General features: G+C 32.0%; 1 protein-coding gene across 2 annotated transcripts in view; it reads left to right on the forward strand.

Annotated features, from left to right (window-relative positions):
- The window catches only part of bmpr1ba (bone morphogenetic protein receptor, type IBa), a 143,222-nt gene extending 123,536 nt beyond the window's left edge, over window positions 1–19,686 (forward strand). For both annotated transcript variants that reach the window (XM_056457309.1, XM_056457310.1), the window contains 4 exons: window positions 12,270–12,567; window positions 12,758–12,933; window positions 17,312–17,442; window positions 19,177–19,686. In XM_056457309.1, coding sequence (XP_056313284.1) covers window positions 12,270–12,567; window positions 12,758–12,933; window positions 17,312–17,442; window positions 19,177–19,302 — 731 coding nt within the window. In that variant the 3' untranslated portion in view covers window positions 19,303–19,686. The remainder of the gene's footprint in view (window positions 1–12,269; window positions 12,568–12,757; window positions 12,934–17,311; window positions 17,443–19,176) is intronic.
- Window positions 19,687–20,797: the final 1,111 nt, after the last annotated feature.

Here is a 20,797-nt window from a genome sequence, read left to right on the forward strand (position 1 = left end):
TCATTGTTAATAGGCTAGTGTTTATATATATATATATATATATATATATTGAAGCAAATGATAATACATTCATTGTTAATAGGCTAGTGTTTATATATATATTGAAGCAAATGATAATACATTCATTGTTAATAGGCTAGTGTTTATATATATATATTGAAGCAAATGATAATACATTCATTGTTAATAGGCTAGTGTTTATATATATATATATATATATATATATATATATATATATATATATATATATATATATATATATATATATATATATATATATATATATATATATATATTGAAGCAAATGATAATACATTCATTGTTAATAGGCTAGTGTTTATATATATATATATATTGAAGCAAATGATAATACATTCATTGTTAACAGGCTAGTGTATATATATATATATATATATATTGAAGCAAATGATAATACATTCATTGTTAATAGGCTTGTGTTTATTGTGTTTATGTATATATATATATATATATATATATATATATATATATATATATATATATATATATATATATATATATTGAAGCAAATGATAATACATTCATTGTTAATAGGCTAGTGTTTATATATATATTGAAGCAAATGATAATACATTCATTGTTAATAGGCTAGTGTATATATATATATTGAAGCAAATGATAATACATTCATTGTTAATAGGCTAGTGTTTATATATATATTGAAGCAAATGATAATACATTCATTGTTAATAGGCTAGTGTTTATATATGTATATATATATTGAAGCAAATGATAATACATTCATTGTTAATAGGCTAGTGTTTATATATATATATATATTGAAGCAAATGATAATACATTCATTGTTAATAGGCTAGTGTTTATATATATATTGAAGCAAATGATAATACATTCATTGTTAATAGGCTAGTGTTTATATATGTATATATATATTGAAGCAAATGATAATACATTCATTGTTAATAGGCTAGTGTTTATATATATATATATATATATTGAAGCAAATGATAATACATTCATTGTTAATAGGCTAGTGTTTATATATATATTGAAGCAAATGATAATACATTCATTGTTAATAGGCTAGTGTTTATATATATATATTGAAGCAAATGATAATACATTCATTGTTAATAGGCTAGTGTTTATATATATATATATATATATATATATATATATATATATATATATATATATATATATATATATATATATATATATATATATATATATATATATTGAAGCAAATGATAATACATTCATTGTTAATAGGCTAGTGTTTATATATATATATATATTGAAGCAAATGATAATACATTCATTGTTAATAGGCTAGTGTATATATATATATATATATATATTGAAGCAAATGATAATACATTCATTGTTAATAGGCTTGTGTTTATTGTGTTTATGTATATATATATATATATATATATATATATATATATATATATATATATATATATATATATATTGAAGCAAATGATAATACATTCATTGTTAATAGGCTAGTGTTTATATATATATATTGAAGCAAATGATAATACATTCATTGTTAATAGGCTAGTGTATATATATATATATATATATATATTGAAGCAAATGATAATACATTCATTGTTAATAGGCTTGTGTTTATTGTGTTTATGTATATATATATATATATATATATATATATATATATATATATATATATATATATATATATATATATATATTGAAGCAAATGATAATACATTCATTGTTAATAGGCTAGTGTTTATATATATATTGAAGCAAATGATAATACATTCATTGTTAATAGGCTAGTGTATATATATATATATTGAAGCAAATGATAATACATTCATTGTTAATAGGCTAGTGTTTATATATATATTGAAGCAAATGATAATACATTCATTGTTAATAGGCTAGTGTTTATATATGTATATATATATTGAAGCAAATGATAATACATTCATTGTTAATAGGCTAGTGTTTATATATATATATATATTGAAGCAAATGATAATACATTCATTGTTAATAGGCTAGTGTTTATATATATATTGAAGCAAATGATAATACATTCATTGTTAATAGGCTAGTGTTTATATATGTATATATATATTGAAGCAAATGATAATACATTCATTGTTAATAGGCTAGTGTTTATATATATATATATATATATTGAAGCAAATGATAATACATTCATTGTTAATAGGCTAGTGTTTATATATATATTGAAGCAAATGATAATACATTCATTGTTAATAGGCTAGTGTTTATATATATATATTGAAGCAAATGATAATACATTCATTGTTAATAGGCTAGTGTTTATATATATATATATATATATATATATATATATATATATATATATATATATATATATATATATTGAAGCAAATGATAATACATTCATTGTTAATAGGCTAGTGTTTATATATATATATATATATTGAAGCAAATGATAATACATTCATTGTTAATAGGCTAGTGTATATATATATATATATATATTGAAGCAAATGATAATACATTCATTGTTAATAGGCTTGTGTTTATTGTGTTTATGTATATATATATATATATATATATATATATATATATATATATATATATATATATATATATATATATATATATATATATATATATATATATATATATATATATATATATATATATATATATTGAAGCAAATGATAATACATTCATTGTTAATAGGCTAGTGTTTATATATATATTGAAGCAAATGATAATACATTCATTGTTAATAGGCTAGTGTGTATATATATATATTGAAGCAAATGATAATACATTCATTGTTAATAGGCTAGTGTATATATATATATATATATATTGAAGCAAATGATAATACATTCATTGTTAATAGGCTAGTGTTTATGTTTTTATATATATATATATATATATATATATATATATATATATATATATATATATATATATATATATATATATATATATATATATATATATATATATATATATATTGAAGCAAATGATAATACATTCATTGTTAATAGGCTTGTGTTTATGTATATATATATATATATATATATATATATATATATATATATATATATATATATATATATATATATATATATATATATATATATATATATATATATATTGAAGCAAATGATAATACATTCATTGTTAATAGGCTAGTGTTTATATATATATTGAAGCAAATGATAATACATTCATTGTTAATAGGCTAGTGTATATATATATATATTGAAGCAAATGATAATACATTCATTGTTAATAGGCTAGTGTTTATATATATATTGAAGCAAATGATAATACATTCATTGTTAATAGGCTTGTGTTTATGTATATATATATATATATATATATATATATATATATATATATATATATATATATATATATATATATATATATATATATATATATATATATATATATATATATATATTGAAGCAAATGATAATACATTCATTGTTAATAGGCTAGTGTTTATATATATATTGAAGCAAATGATAATACATTCATTGTTAATAGGCTAGTGTATATATATATATATTGAAGCAAATGATAATACATTCATTGTTAATAGGCTAGTGTTTATATATATATTGAAGCAAATGATAATACATTCATTGTTAATAGGCTAGTGTTTATATATATATATATATATATATATATATATATATATATATATATATATATATAATAAATTATATATATATATATATATATATATATATAATGTTATTATTATTTTTTATTATTTTTATTATTATTATATTTATTTTTTATCATTTTATATATATATATATATATATATATATATATATATATATATATATATATATATATATATATATATATATATGTGTGTGTATATATATTATTATTTGTTTATTATTTATCATTTTTTATTCATTCATTCATTCATTCATTTTCTTTTTACATTTTTATTCTCTGTGTATACCATTATTAGATTTATGCACAGGGGTTGACATACTTCTATAATTACAACAAATAATATAATAATAATAATCATCATAATAATAAATCTAATAATCAATGAAAAGCTTCCCTAAAAAAAGTAGGTTTTAATTGATGATTCAAAAATACTCAAAGATTCTGCATTGCGAATATCAGAGGGTAAAAAGTTCCACAATTTAGGTGCCAGTAAAGAGAATGCCCAATCTCTACTGCTGCTTTAAGGCTGCTATTATTACACTGAAAATATACTGTAGCTTATTATTAGGAAAACTGCTGCTGCTTGGCAAGCTAAAAATAAGTGCAACTACCCTCTTGAAAAAATAGCTATATGCACTAATGAAGCTATTTCATTTCACTGCAGCTATTAACGAGGCAGTGCCTGTGTAATTACGATGAATAAAGGAACACTTTCTCATTACTTTTTATTGCCGGTCTTTTAAAATACAGATGGGTCAGTGCTTCACACAATAGATGATTAAAGAGATAAAAACCGATTAAATAGATAAAAACCTCCACTGTTACATATATATTTATCTTTCAATGAAATAACGTGTACTGTCAGCTTTATTATATAGGTTGCACAAGGGTCAAAGAAAACTTTTTTTTTCAATTCACCTTTATTTGTATAGCTCTTTTACAATGTAGATTGTGTCAAAGCAGCTTCACATAAAAGGTCATAGTAAATTGGAACAGTGTAGTTCAGTTTTCAGAGTTTAAGTTCAGTTCAGTTTAGCTCAGTTCAGTGTGGTTTAATAATCACTACTGAGAGTCCAAACACTGAAGAGCAAATCCATCGATGCGCAGCTCTGCAGATCCCGAACCATGCAAGCCAGTGGCGACAGCGGAGAGGAAAAAACTTCACCAATTGGCGAAAGTGAAGATATAAAAACCTTGAGAGAAACCAGACTCAGTTGGGCACGACCATTTTTCCACTGGCCAAACATCTTGTGCAGAACTGCAGTCAAGACGCCGGAGGCTGGGAACTGGACCTCAGCAAAAACTCATCTGTCACAGGAATCGCGAACAGCAAACAGTCTCATGCTCTCCGCTCCTCCATGACCACCACAGCAGCTGCTCAGGATACGGCCTGGTCCAGGATATGAAAATCTTGGGATCATCTCGTCGCTGGTCTTGGATCGAATCAGTGGCGCTGCATAGTCTGAGGGCCTCGGGAAGAGTATCCCCAGGTGGAAATAGAATTATTAGCATAGCTGCTGTTCATAGTGTGTATAAATGAGATGCAGAAACCTGCAGATGCAGTAGCACATTCATGTATCATACCGCTAAGTGATGCACTGAGTATATGCTTTACTAAAAAGATAGTTTTTTTTAATCTAGTTTTGAACTACAAGAGTGTGTCTGAGCCTCGGACATTATCAGGAAGGCTATTGCAGATATTAGGAGCCATAAATGAGAAGGCTCGACCTCCTTTACTCGACTTTGCTATTCTAGGTACTACCAGAAGCCCTGAGTTTTGAGGTCTTAAAGAGCGGGTTAGATTGTAGCGAGACAGAAGGTTGGTTGGATAAACAGGAGCTAGATTATTTAAAGCTTTATAGGTAAGAAGCAATATTTTAAATCCAATACGAAACTTAACAGGCAGCCAGTGTAAGGAGGATAAAATTGGGGTGATGTGATCAAATTTTCTAGACCTGGTAAGAACTCTGGCAGCTGCATTTTGTACTAATTGAAGTTTGTCTATTATAGAGGATGCTGGGCAGCCAGCAAACAGTACATTACAGTAGTCCAGCCTAGAAGTCATAAAAGCATGGACTAGCTTTTCTGCATCTGAGATGGATAGCATACTTCATAACTTAGCGATATTTCTCAGATGAAAGAAAGCAGTTTTTGTGACATGGGATATATGATTTTTAAAAGTTAAATTGCTGTCTAATATGACACCCAGATCTTTTATAGTAGAGCTAACGCTAACTTTGTATCCCTCTAATTGTAGGTCGAGTTGTGAGATCTGCTGTGTACAGGATTTAGGCCCAATAAGTAATAATTCTGTTTTGTCTGAGTTTAAGAGAAGATAATTGTTGGTCATCCAGTCTTTAACATCTTTAAAACACTCAGTTAGCTTTCACAGTTTAGACGTCTCGTCAGGTTAAGTTGAAATATATAATTAAGTATCATCTGCGTAGCAGTGAAAGCTGATCCCATGTCTTCTAATAATGTCTCCCAGGGGTAGCATGTATATTGTAAACAGCAAAGGGCCTATAACTGATCCTTGAGGCACCCCATACTTTACTGGGCTGACTTGTGAAGGCTGTCCATTAATATTCACAAACTGGTAACGGTCAGATAAGTATGACTTAAACCATTGTAGAGCCTGTCCCTGGACACCTGTAGACTTTAAGCGATTTATGAGGATACTGTGGTCAGTGGTGTCAAATGCTGCACTAAGATCGAGTAGAACTAATAGCGAGATGCACCCTTGGTCAGCAGCTAAGAGTAAATCGTTGGTTATTTTCACTAATGCAGTTTCTGTACTGTGATGAGCTCTGAAACCTGACTGAAACACTTCAAAAACATTGTTGGTCTGCAGAAAGGAGCATAATTGAGCAGAAACAACTTTTTCTAGTATTTTAGATATAAATGGAAGGTTTGAAATAGGCCTATAATTAGCTAAGTTGCTGCGGTCCAGTTGTGGTTTCTTAATAATAGGTTTAATAACAGCTAACTTGTAAGGATTTGGAACATGGCCTAAAGATAAAGAAGAGTTGATAATGTTAAGAGGAGGTTCTCCTATAACAGGTAGCAATTCTTTCAGTAACTTTGTTGGAATTGGGTCCAATATACACGTAGCTGGTTTAGAGCTATTTATAATTTTGTCTAGCTCTTCCTGTGCTATGATTTTGAAGCACTGTAGGTTATTTTGATTCCGTGGGATGTTTACTGGATCTGAAGTATAAGGCGGTGCAGAAAGTTTAACATCTCCTATTTTCTGTCTAAAGCTTTCTAAGTCATCCCTACTAATATGGGGGGAACATTTTGTTCCAAAAATGAGAGATTGTTTGTTAATTTAGTAATGGTGTTAAATAAGAATTTAGGATTGTTTTGATTAATTTCTATCAGTTTGCGGAGGTGCTCAGCCCTGGCAGATTTTGGAGCTCTCCTATAGCTGGACATTGTACGCTATTCTAAAGACCTCTTAATTAGTTTTTTCCATTTATGTTCCAGGGCACGGGTTGCTGTTTTGATCAGTGATTTAAACACTTTTTATTCAGTCAGACAACACTTTACAGTAAGGTTGTATTAGTTTATGTTAGTTAATACATTTACTAACAGGAACAAACAATGAACGATACATTTATTACTGTATTTATTAATGTTTGTTAACTTTAGTTAATGGTAATTAAGTCATTAATTGTTAATTCATGTTAACTCACATTGCATTAACTAATGTAAACAAGAGTGAATACAGATTTTAATGATGCATTCGTAAATGTTGAGCTATGATTAATAAACACTGTACGTGTATTGTTCATTATTAGTATGTTAATAAATACATTAACTAATGAAAGCTTATTGTAAAGTGTAACCCAAATATTTTCTTAAAGTACCTCCTGAGGTTGCTTTATGAATAATTTAACAACACATTTGTGTTCTCGTTCTCTGATGTCAGTTTATATTTACATGGCATGCAGGCAAACATATAACATATTGAAATTTCGTTAACACTTAACATTAAGGGTTTATACACTGTTGAATTTTCACCATCAAAAGTCATCAGTGGAAAGATCAACATCCCATTATAAAATTCACATCCATAAATAAACGAATGCATTAGTTAACATGAATTAACGGTGAACAACACATCTGTTAAGCATTACTTAATATTTGTTAATGTTAACAATATATAAAGATATATTACTGCACCAAATAAAAACAGCCTAATTAATTCATGTTTACCTACACATGCAGCGCAATAATGCATTTGTTTATGGACTAGATAGCATGACCTAACAACGAACAACACATTTATTCAGCACTACTAAATCTGATATGCAAACTCCGCGTATATTAATGTGTTAATTAATACATTAGTTCACACATTAGTAAATGTGCAGGTTAACATGAACAAATGTTAATACCACATTAGATAATGTTGAAGTAGTGTAGACCAGTGTTTCTCAAACCACGTTCCTGGAGGACCACCAGCACTGCATGTTTTGAATGTCTCCTTTGTCTGTCACACCCATTACAGGTCTTTCAGTCTCTGCTAATGAGCTGATGATCTGAATCAGGTGTGTTTGGTTAAGGAGATATGTAAAATGTGCAGAGCTGGTGTCCTCCAGGATTGTGGCTGAGAAACACTTGTGCAGACTACAATAAGGTGCCTAATTCCCTTAACAAATGCTTTGTTAATGATAAATCATGTTAGTAAACATGCACATTTTAATGATTTTTTTAATGCTTTACTAACATGATACGGGAATTAGGTAAATTTTTTGTAAAGTGTACACTAGTCTATTGTGTTACAAACGCATTATTGTATGTATAAATAAACAAACGAATTAGGCTGTTAATTTAAAGAGATGCGGGCGTCACGGTGGATTTCTGTGTGGAGTTTGCATGTTATCCCCATGTTAGCGTGGGTTTCACTCGGGTGCTCCGATTTCCCCCACAGTCCAAACACATGAGCTATAGGTGAATTGAATGAACTAAATTGGCCGTAGTGTGTGTGTGCATGTGTGAATGTGAGTGTGTATGGGTGTTTCCCAGTGCTGGGTTGCAGGTGGAAGCTGCATTAAACATATGCTAAAAGAGTTGGTGGTTCATTCTGCTGTGGTGACCCATCATATTTAAGAGACCAAGTCGAAGAAAAATGAAAGAATGAATGTAAAGAGATAACCAAGATTATGTAATGCTGAATAATAGTCACTTCACTATAAGTTCATACTAACTAATGTATTAATTAACACATATGTTTAGTTAACATTATAAGTATTATAAGTATTATACTGTAAGTTTTTAAATGACCTACAATGCGTTGCATATCACAGTAGTAAACTGAAAAGAATGTATGTGGTATTTTACTAGATGTTTTTGCAGTAAATAACTGTAAAATTGCAGCAATTGTAATAAATCCCTATTGTAAATTGTTTCTGAAATTTGGTATGTGTTTGTCTGCATGTCATGTGAACATAGGTATCAGAGAACTGGGAACACAAATGTGTAGTTAAATTATAACATTTTAACTTCAGGAGGTTCTATAAAAAATTATTTGATATCAGAGATGTCTGACTTAATAAAGAGTGTGTAAATCACTGCTCAAAAAGATGATTACCACTGCTCATGCATAATTATTATTAAATACAGTGTTATTTACTACAGAATTGAATAAATTCCAAACATTACTTTTTTTTCAAATTTTTTTTTCAAAAATTACTAAATTTGGGATGTCCTGAGGATGAATAAATTAACAGCAGTTTTAATGATATCCCTCTAAAGCTAAAGCCTGGACACATCAGATACTCGTTTAACTAACAGTTTTAGACACAGTGGCCTTCTGGGAACACATCTGAGTGATCGCTCCAATTAATCCCTGAATTTAGTTGGTTAAAATAAAACATCCAAAATAAATCGGCGGCCTATAACTACTCTCTGCTTGATCATTGGCTTAAATCAGTGATTTGTAAAGCTTCACACACTAAACAGCATCATGGAGTATTAAAATAGGATTGAAAAACACAGTGAAGTTTGCAGCATCTCTGCTGTTATTTAATTAGTGAACATGTAGTAGGTAATTATAGGAAAGATGAACCATGCACAATTACACCGACTTGATTAGCAGTGCTTCCTCATTAATTAGCTGTTATCAGATTAAGTAATAGGTGAAGTGAAGCGTGGTCTTGCACTGGTTTGATGCTGTGCTGTTTAATATTTAAAGCACAGGCTTGCGGACGCTGCTTTACCTGATTATACACTACTCATTATCATCGTTTTAGTAATCTGGCTGCATAAATGAGGTTTTAAGTTTTAAGTTTTGTTCAAATTTGTTTTGTTACTTCAGTTGTTTGTTCAGTCACAGCAGGGCAAAATACTGTAATATATAAATATATATACATATATACACACAGTTGAAGTCAGAATTATAAGCCCCCCCCCCGTTTATTTTTTTCCCCCAAATTCTGTTTAAAGAAGAGCAGTTTTTTTTCAACACATTTCATAAACATAATAGTTTTAATAACTCATTTCTAATAACTGATTTATTTTCTCTTTGCCATGATGACAGTGAATAATATTTGACTAGATATTCTTCAAGACACTTCTATACAGCTTAAAGTGACATTTAAAGCCTTAACTAGGTTAATAAGGTTAACTAGGCAAGTTAGGATAATTAGGCAGGTTATTGTATAATGATGGTTTGTTATGTAGACAGTCGGGAAAAAATTAGCTTAAAGGGTCTAATAATTTTGACCTTAAAATGGCTTTAAAAAAATTAAAAAACTACTTTTATTTTAGACAGAAGAAAAAAATATTATCAAACATACTGTGGAAATTTCCTTGCTCTGTTAAACATCATTTGGGAAATATTTAAAAAAGAAAAAATTATATATATATATATATATATATATATATATATATATATATATATATATATATATATGTGTGTGTGTATATATATGTGTGTATATATATATATATATATATATATATATATATATATATATATATATATATATATATATATATATATATATATATATATACATATATATATATATATATATATATATATATATATATATATATATATATATATATATATATATATATATATATATATATATATATATATATATATATATATATATATATATATATATATGTGTGTGTGTGTGTGTGTGTGTATATATATATATATATATATATATATATGTGTGTGTGTGTGTGTGTGTGTATATATATATATATCATTCCGCTGTGGTGACACCTGATAAAATAAAGGAACTAAGCTGAAGGAAACTGAAGGAATGAAATTACATTTACAAAAAAAAAAAACCTGTGAAACTTAAAACGAAGACCTGAAATATATCATAAACAGTAACTAAGCATGTTTTTAAAATGCTATAATAGAACTACATAAAATATATACTATAATATGAACAAAATAATATAATAGTAAAATAACAAGGTCATTAACAAAAGTAATAAAACCTATAATTATTACAATGAAGACTTAAAATATACTAACCAAGTTTAGTTTAAAATAGTAAAAATGCTATAATAGAATTATACATAAACACCCCCACACACATATATGTTTATATAGTAGCAAAAATAAGTTTTGAGGACGTCACCATTTTTTTCAGAAATCATATTTCTAAAGATGCTGTTGACTTGAAATTTTCCCCGGATGTTGGTAACAACCAGAAAAATCCACATATACAAAGAAAACAAATCTAATTAGTTTACAAATGAAGTTATGTGTAATAAAATGAAATAACGCAGAGAAAAAGTATTGAACACATGAAGAAAGGGAGGTGTAGAAAGGCAGTGAAAGCCCAGACAGCAGCTGAAATCTCTCAGTAGTGCTTCAGAAACCCTCTGCCCTTCCTCAGTGTAAATGAATATCAGTTGCGTCAGTCCAACATCTACATTAGCAGGAGAATGAAGATGGAACCAGGGTGGACATTTCAGCAAGACAATGATCCAAAACACAGCCAACACTCTCAAATGCTTTCAGAGAAAGAAAATCAAGCTGTAGAATGGCCCAACCAATCACCTGACTTGAATCCAATTAAAAAAATACAAATTAAAGGTCAGATTTGATAGACGAGACCCACAGAACCATTAAGATTTTGACACTCTGTTAAAGTCTGTGAAAAACTCACACCTGAGCAATGCATGTGACTTCATTCTTCATATGAGAGGCGTCTTTAAGCTGCCATCACTAAAAAAGCCTTTTGTATAAAGTATAAAATACGTTTCAGTAGTCAATACTTTCTCCTTGTGTCATTATATAATAGGAATTGTGTGTGTGTGTGTTTATATATATATATATATATATATATATATATATATATATATATATATATATATATATATATATATATATATATATATATATATATATATATAAATAATATTGAATATAATCAAATATACATTGAAACATGACTTTGCAGTCATCTGATGCCTTGCTGTTCTCCATAAATAAAAGGCAATACATTTATATGAAAATTGAATCCTAAAATAATACTGACAGATATGTGAAATAATGAATACAATAAGTTGATGTGTGTGTGTGTGTTGTTCAGGATTCATAGCAGCTGATATTAAAGGCACAGGCTCGTGGACGCAGCTCTACCTGATCACAGACTATCATGAGAACGGCTCTCTGTACGACTATCTGAAGTGCACCACGCTGGACAGCAGAGCCATGCTGAAACTGGCCTATTCCTCCGTCTCGGGCCTCTGCCATCTGCACACTGAGATCTTCGGCACCCAGGGCAAACCGGCCATCGCCCACCGAGACCTGAAGAGCAAAAACATCCTGGTCAAGAGAAACGGAGCCTGCTGCATCGCTGACCTCGGCCTTGCCGTCAAGTTCATCAGGTACTCACTTTTCAACTGTTTATAATAAATAAAAAATCTATTAAAATTGATAAATCAGCAAAAAACTATAAATGAATTAAAGAATAAATAAATGATTGACATATCCAATATTCATTTGAGGGATTGCATTTTTTCCCCAATATGGTTCATGGTTCAATATGGTTCAATATGGTTATTTGTCATTGTGCAGTGACACTAATGAAGTGGACATCCCTCTGAACACTCGTGTGGGAACCAAACGCTTCATGGCACCTGAAGTTCTGGACGAGACGCTGAACAGGAACCATTTCCAGTCCTACATCATGGCAGACATGTACAGCTTCGGCCTCATCCTGTGGGAGATCAGCCGACGCTGCGTCACCGGAGGTACTGTGGGGCTGCTGAATGCTTGATTCTGATTGGGTAATGAGCATACTAGAGCGTGGTTATTTTCAGATAAAATTTTAAAAAGTAGATCCGGCAAGTTTTGAGTGCAGTTCTTGAATAATAATTTTGTTTCACAAATATATATAATTAGAAAATATATATAATTAACCTGAATGGAAAAGCTGTCTGGACAGCCGACTGCAATAAAATAAAATAACAGTTTTAAATATATAATTTATTTTGGTTATTTTATTTCATTCAGTTTATTTTACTTAAAAAAAATTTATAAGAAAATTTACTAGTTTAAATTAGAGAATGAATTGTATTTTTACAATATTTAATGAGAAAATAATATTTAAATATCAAATAATAGTAATTAACTTTTTTTTTAAATAATATTCTTATATTTTTCAAAATTGCTAATTGTTTTTGAACATGTTTTAAGGGTAACCTATTATGCAAATTCACTTTTATAAGGGGTTTGAATACAGTTGTGTGGCAACAGTCTGTGAAAATACAGTTTATCTGGAAAAATAGCGCTTCACTTTTTCTTCATTTTTTTATGTTACAGCCTTAATCCAAAATGGATTAAACTCATTTATTCCTTCAAAATTCTAAAATTCGAAAAAAATATTCACAAATTGATTAAAAATAAAAACCTGAAAAATCACATTTACAGAAGTATTCAAAGCTTCATCGGAGTTCACCTGTAGTCAATTCAGTTGATTGGACATGCTTTGAAAGGGCAGTCACCTGTCTATATAAGGTCCCAGGGTTGATAGTGCATGTCAAAGCACAAACCAAGCATGAAGACAAAGGAATTGTCTGTAGACCTCAGAGACAGGATTGTCTCGAGGCACAAGGCTGAGGAAGGGGACAGAAAAATTTCTGCTGCTTTGAAAGTTCCAGTGAGCACAGTGGCCTCCATCATCCGTAAGTGGAAGATGTTTGGAACCACCAGGACTCTTCCTAGAGTTGGCCGGCCATCTATGCTGAGTGATCGGGGAGAAGGGCCTTAGTCAGGGAGGTGATCAATGAGTGGTCACTCTGTCTGAGCTCCAGCGTTCTTCTGTGGAGAGAGGAGAACCTTACAGAAGGACAACCATCTGAGCAGCAATCCACCAATCAGACCTGTATGCTAGAGAATCAGAATCAGAATCAGAAAGAGCTTTATTGCCAGGTATGTTCACACATACGAGGAATTTGTTTTCGTGACAAAGCTTCTACAGTGCAACAGAATTACAGAGACAGGACAAAAAACAGATAATAAATATATATTTTTAAAAATAGAAGTAAGTAGTGAGTGCAAATATACAGATTGACAAGTGTATGTACATGTTTATTACTATATACAACGTTATATGTGCAGCTGTTATGTGCAAATTGGCATGTAAAGTGTGTTGTTAAATAAGTGTATATGTGTATAAGTGTATAGCAAGTAGTGATGTTGGTTCCGCAATTATTATCATCAAGTGTTCATGAGATGGATTGCCTGAGGGAAGAAACTGTTTCTGTGTCGGGCTGTTCTGGTGCGCAGTGCTCTGTAGCGTCGACCAGAAGGTAAAAGTTCAAAGAGGCAGTGTGCTGGGTGTGAGGGGTCCAGAGTGATTTTGGCAGCCCTTCTGCTCGCTCTGGATAAGTACAGTTCTTGGGGAGTAGGAAGGGTTGTACCAGTGATTCGCTCAGCAGTCCGAACTATTCGACGTAGTCTTTGGAGATCGTATTTAGTAGCTGAGCTAAACCAGACAGTTATTGATGTGCAGATGACTGATTCAATGATGGAGGTGTAGAACTGTTTCAGCAGCTCCTTTGGGAGGTTAAACTTCCTCAGCTGAAGAAGAAAGTACATCCTCTGTTGAGCTTTTTTGACAATGGAGTCAATGTGAGTGTCCCACTTCAGGTCCTTAGAGATGGTGGTGCCCAGGAACTTGAATGACTCCACTGCTGCCACAATGCTGTCCATGATGCTCAGTGGGGGGAGAGCAGGGGGGTTTCTCCTGAAGTCCACTATCATCTCCACTGTTTTGAGCGTGTTGAGCTCCAGGTTGTTGTTACTGCACCAGACAGCCAACTCCTTAACCTCCTGTCTGTAGGCAGACTCGTCACCGTCCTGAATTAGGCCGATAAGTGTGGTGTCGTCTGCAAACTTCAAGAGCTTCACAGAGGAGTCTTTTGATGTGCAGTCATTCGTGTACAGGGAGAAGAGCAGTGGGGAGAGGACACACCCCTGGGGGGCGCCAGTGCTGATTGTGCGGATGCTAGATGAGAATTTTCCCAGCTTCACCAGCTGCTGCCTGTCCGTTAGGAAGCTGTTGATCCAATGACAGACAGAGGTGGGCACAGAGAGCTGAGTTAATTTGGGCAGGAGAAGTTTTGGGATGATAGTGTTAAACGCCGAGCTGAAGTCAACAAACAACATCCTCACATAGGTCCCTGGTCTGTCTAGGTGTTGCAGAGCATAATGCAGTCCCATATTAACCGCATCATCCACAGACCTGTTTGCTCTGTAGGCAAACTGAAGAGAATCCAGTGAGGGTTCAGTGATGTCCTTCAGGTGAGCCAGCATCAGTTTTTCAAAGGACTTCATGACCACAGATGTTAGTGCCACCGGTCTGTAGTCATTTAGTCCTGTAAGTTTGGGTTTCTTTGGGATGGGGATGATGGTGGAGCGTTTGAGGCAGGAGGGCACTTCACACAGCTCCAGTGATCTGTTGAAGATCAGGGTGAAGATGGGGGCCAGTTGGTCAGCACAGGATTTTAAACAGGCTGGTGTTATAAAAGTGGCCAGATGGAAGCCACTCCCCGCCTGGAATTTGCCAAAAGGCATCTGAGGGACTCTCAGACCATCAGAAACAAAATTCTCTGGTCTGATGAGATAAAATTGAACTCTTTGAAGTGAATGCCAGGCGTTACGTTTGGAGAAAACCAGGCACCGCTCATCACCAGGCTAATACCATCCCTACAGTGAAGCATGGTGGTGGCAGCATCATGCTGTGGGGGTGTTTTTCAGCAGCAGGAACTGGAAGACTAGTCAGGATAGAGGGAAAGATGAATGCAGCAATGTACAGAGACATCCTGAATGAAAACCTGCTTCAGAGTGATCTTGACCTCAGTCTGGGACGACGGTTCATCTTCCAGCAGAACAATGACCCAAAGCACACTGCCAAAATATCAATGGAGTGGCTTCACAACAACTCTGTGAATGTCCTTGAGTGGCCCAGCCAGAGCCCAGACCTAAATCCTATTGAACATCTCTGGAGAGATCTGAAGATGGCTGTACACCGTCGCTTCCCATCCAACCTGATAGAGCTTGAGAGGTACTGCAAAGAGGAATGGGCAAAAAATCCCAAAGACAGGTGTGCCAAGCTTGTGGCATCATATTCAAAAAGACTTGAAGCTGTAATTGCTGCCAAAGGTGCATCAACAAAGTATTGAGCAAAGGCTGTGAATACTTCTGTACATGTGATTTTTCAGGTTTTTTATTTTTAATAAATAGACACTGGCGCTTCCTCGTACTGTTACCTCACTTCACTGCCGCTCACCATGTTAAAGTGTGGCATGATGGTTAAGCGCCCCCTAAGTTTAGAGCATAGTGATTGAATATTTATTCACGGGTAGGAGTTTTCTCATCTCAGCTCGTAGACTTACAGGCACACACAAACAGTCAATTCAGAGAGAAGTAAAACGCACATTAATTATTTAAACGTAAAATCGTATATATAACGTAAAATATATATATAAACTCTTTTTTTCACATTGTCATTGTGGGGTATTGTGTGTAGAATTTTGAGGAAATTAATTAATTTAATTCACTTTGGAATATGGCTGTAACATAAAAAAAATGTGGAAAAAGTGAAGGGCTATGAATACTTTCCAGATGCACTGTAACTAGCATCTAATGCTACAAATAAATAAATTCTGTTTTTATAATCACACTTGCAAAAAAACAGTCTGCAGAAGCACTTTGATTGACATTCTTCCTTTATACGTATCATCAGAGAGGGGGAAAGCTCCGCCCATTAGTGACCATCTCTTCTTCATTAGCATAGACAGCTCTGAGTAAGAAGCAGCCATCCGCCATTAGACCTGCTGAAGATAATGTCAGTGACTAAGAGGCATTATAAATGTGGTTTTAGGATGCCAAAAAAAAAATCTAAATGACACAATTAGGATCAAAGCCTAAAAGAGTTTCAAAGACTTATAAAACATTATCTGTGTGGTATTTTAAACTGAATCTTCACATACACACTATAGGTACATCAGAGACTTGTTTCACATCTTGTAAATAGCAGCATAATATGTCCCCTTAAGTTGTCATAATTAATATGACATATAGGAGAATGTGTCTGAATTGAGATACTGTGTGTTGTTTGTGCAGGTATAGTAGAGGAGTATCAGCTACCGTATCATGATCATGTTCCCAATGACCCGTCATATGAAGACATGAGAGAGGTGGTCTGCATCAAAAGGATACGACCCTCCTTCCCCAATCGCTGGAGCAGTGATGAGGTACGTTTTAGTTAACTACACTAGAAAATTATATATAAATATACAGTTGAATTCAGAATTATTAGCCCCCCTTTGAATTTTTTTTCTTTAATATATAAATATATTAGAGATGCAACAATACAGTTAGTCTATGGTTCAATACACACCTCGGTTTTTTTAACGGTTTTCGGTTCGGTTCAGTTCTGATGGCTTGACCCATAAGTTGTTTTTGTTTGTTTGTCTTACTTTATGCTTAGGCAATAGGAACAGTAAGTAACATTAAAAAATTAAACTATTTATTGCCATACTCCTTTATTTTACTTAAAAGCCAAGAAAAGTACACTAGTTCCTAGTGTATTGTATAATAAACAAAATTAACAGTGAAATCCCACAGCTGCTGGTAGCCCATGTACAAACTGGAGAACACATAAATTCCTACATTTTGAAAATAAACACACATGTGGAGTTAATAAACATAAATTGACCATTTCAAATAAACATATTTGTGTCTCTCGGAACCAGTTGGGTATGTTTGCTGGAAGGATTCAGCGAGGGATTGTTGTTTTTTGGAGGACTCTATTACCTTCTCTGCTATCTTGCCTTTAGACAGTGATATTGCTGGGTGATGGCGCCGCAGATGTGCAGTCATGTTATAAGTGTTTGTTTGAGTAGGCTATACGTGTAAAACAATGCTTGCACACAGTCATTTTTTTTTGTTCACAGTTTTTTCTTCCGCTGCATTATACTCAACGGCAAAACCAAAATGTCCCCACACCACGCCGGTGCTTCCTCGTACTGTTGCCTCACTTTATTGCCGCTCACCATGTTAAAGCGTGGAATGATGGTTAAGCGCCCCCTAAGTTTAGAGCATAGTGATTGAATATTCATTCACGGGGAGGAGTTTCCTCATCTCAGCTCGTAGACTTACAGACACACAAAAACAGTCAATTCAGAGAACTAAATTATTTAAAGGTAAAAAAAACACAATTCACAAGCCTGTATTGAACCGTGGATGTTGTACCAAACGTTTCAATATTATATTAAGAATTGTGGCATCCCTAATATATATATATATATATATATATATATATATATATATATATATATATATATATATGGTAAAACCACAAAACCATTTTCAATTTCCATTATTAGCCCCCTTAACCAATATTTTTTTTAGATTGCCTACAGAACAAACCATCACTATACAATGACTTGCCTAATTACTCTAACTTGCCTAGTTAACCTAGTTAAGCTGAACTCTTGTAGCTTCAAAAATAACTAGTAAAATATTATGTTCTGTCATCATAGCAAAGGTAAAAGAAATCAGTTATTAGAAATTAGTTATTAAAACTATTGTTATAAAATTATTAAAACTATTATAATTATTATTATTATTAAATGTCTTTTTAATGCACAATTTAATTTAGTAGTCACATTTTGAAGTGGATCAAAAATATTGTTATTGTATAGTAATAAATAAATAAATACATCTCTAAATATTTATAGTGTATGTTAAAAATAAATATTTAAATTAATAATAATAATACTTATATTCATTACACAATTTGCTTTTCGGACAACTTTTATGAAAGCTTTTGATCCACTTCAAATGTTAAATAAAAAACAATTTAAAAACAATTAAATAATGGAATAAAAAAGTCATCAACAGAATGATACTAAAACAACACTGATTGAAATATCTTTAATTGTTCAGTGGTGTGGTTAACCCTGTGTGTGCGTGTATGTGTCCAGTGTCTCCGACAGATGGGGAAGCTCATGACAGAGTGTTGGGCTCATAATCCAGCCTCTCGTCTCACAGCCCTTCGTGTTAAAAAGACTTTGGCCAAGATGTCTGAATCCCAGGACATTAAAGTCTGAGAGCAAACCTTCACCTAAACCCTGAACTCACAGCAACACACACACTTGCTGGAAAAAACCACAGATCTCCTTCAGTGGGCAGGTCTCAGCGCGGGACGTCCTGAACAGAGATATCCAGCCGAGAGGATGAGCTTGCGGGAAGCTAAAAGTGGAAACTCAGCAGGAGAAGTTGACGCAGAACTCAAGTTTTTCTGTATTTGATCATGATTTTGTTGAATCGTGTCAGATTTCAGAGAACGATGGTTGACGGTTAAGTTATAAGAGCTGCGGTTTTCCCTCCTTTTTTATGTTTTTTGGTGGCTGTGCCTTATTTATTGTGTAAATATAGATGAAATTTTGAGAGCTGCATTATTGTACTTAAATAAATATTGTAAAAACACTGAACATTCTGTTCTGAGCTTTTGTTGTTTAACTGTTTTTTCTTACAGTTCTGACTTTTATTTCTCGCAATTCTGTTCTTTTGTTTCTTCACACCTCTGCAGTTCTGACTTTTACATATTTCTGAGTTTCGATTCTCACAGTTTAGTCTCTCACTATTTTACTTTGTGTCTTCTGTGTTGCAATTCTGATCATCTCAAAATGTATCTCACAATTCTGTTTGTCTTATTTATGTCTTTATATATTTAATTCTGAGTTTCTCTGACTGATACATCCTGGACTTTTCTCACAATTCTGACTTTCATTTCTCACAATTCTGACCTTTATTTCTCACAATTCTGACCTTTATTTCTCACAGTTCTGACTTTCATTTCTCACAATTCTGACCTTTATTTCTCACAATTCTGACCTTTATTTCTCACAATTCTGACTTTCATTTCTCACAATTCTGACCTTTATTTCTCACAATTCTGACTTTCATTTCTCACAATTCTGACTTTTGTTTCTCACAATTCTGACTTTCAGTTCTCACAATTCTGACCTTCAGTTCTCACAATTCTGACCTTTATTTCTCACAATTCTGACTTTCAGTTCTCACAATTCTGACCTTTATTTCTCACAATTCTGAATTCCCCTTCTCACAATTCTGACTTTTATTTCTCACAATTCTGACTTTCACTTCTCACAATTCTGACTTTCACTTCTCACAATTCTGAATTCCCCTTCTCACAATTCTGACTTTCATTTCTCACAATTCTGACTTTCACTTCTCACAGTTCTGACCCTTTTTCTCACAATTCTGACTTTCACTTCTCACAATTCTGACCTTTATTTTTCACAGTTCTGACCTTTTTTCTCACAATTCTGACTTTCACTTCTCACAATTCTGACCTTCATTTCTCACAAATCTGACTTTCATTTCTCACAATTCTGACTTTCACTTCTCACAGTTCTGACCTTTTTTCTCACAATTCTGACTTTCACTTCTCACAATTCTGACTTTCATTTCTCACAGTTCTGACCTTTATTTTTCACAGTTCTGACCTTTTTTTCTCACAATTCTGACTTTTATTTCTCACAATTCTTACTTTCATTTCTCACAATTCTGACTTTCACT

The sequence above is a fragment of the Danio aesculapii genome, chromosome 5, assembly GCF_903798145.1.
Source record: "Danio aesculapii chromosome 5, fDanAes4.1, whole genome shotgun sequence".
Lineage (NCBI taxonomy): Eukaryota > Metazoa > Chordata > Actinopteri > Cypriniformes > Danionidae > Danio > Danio aesculapii.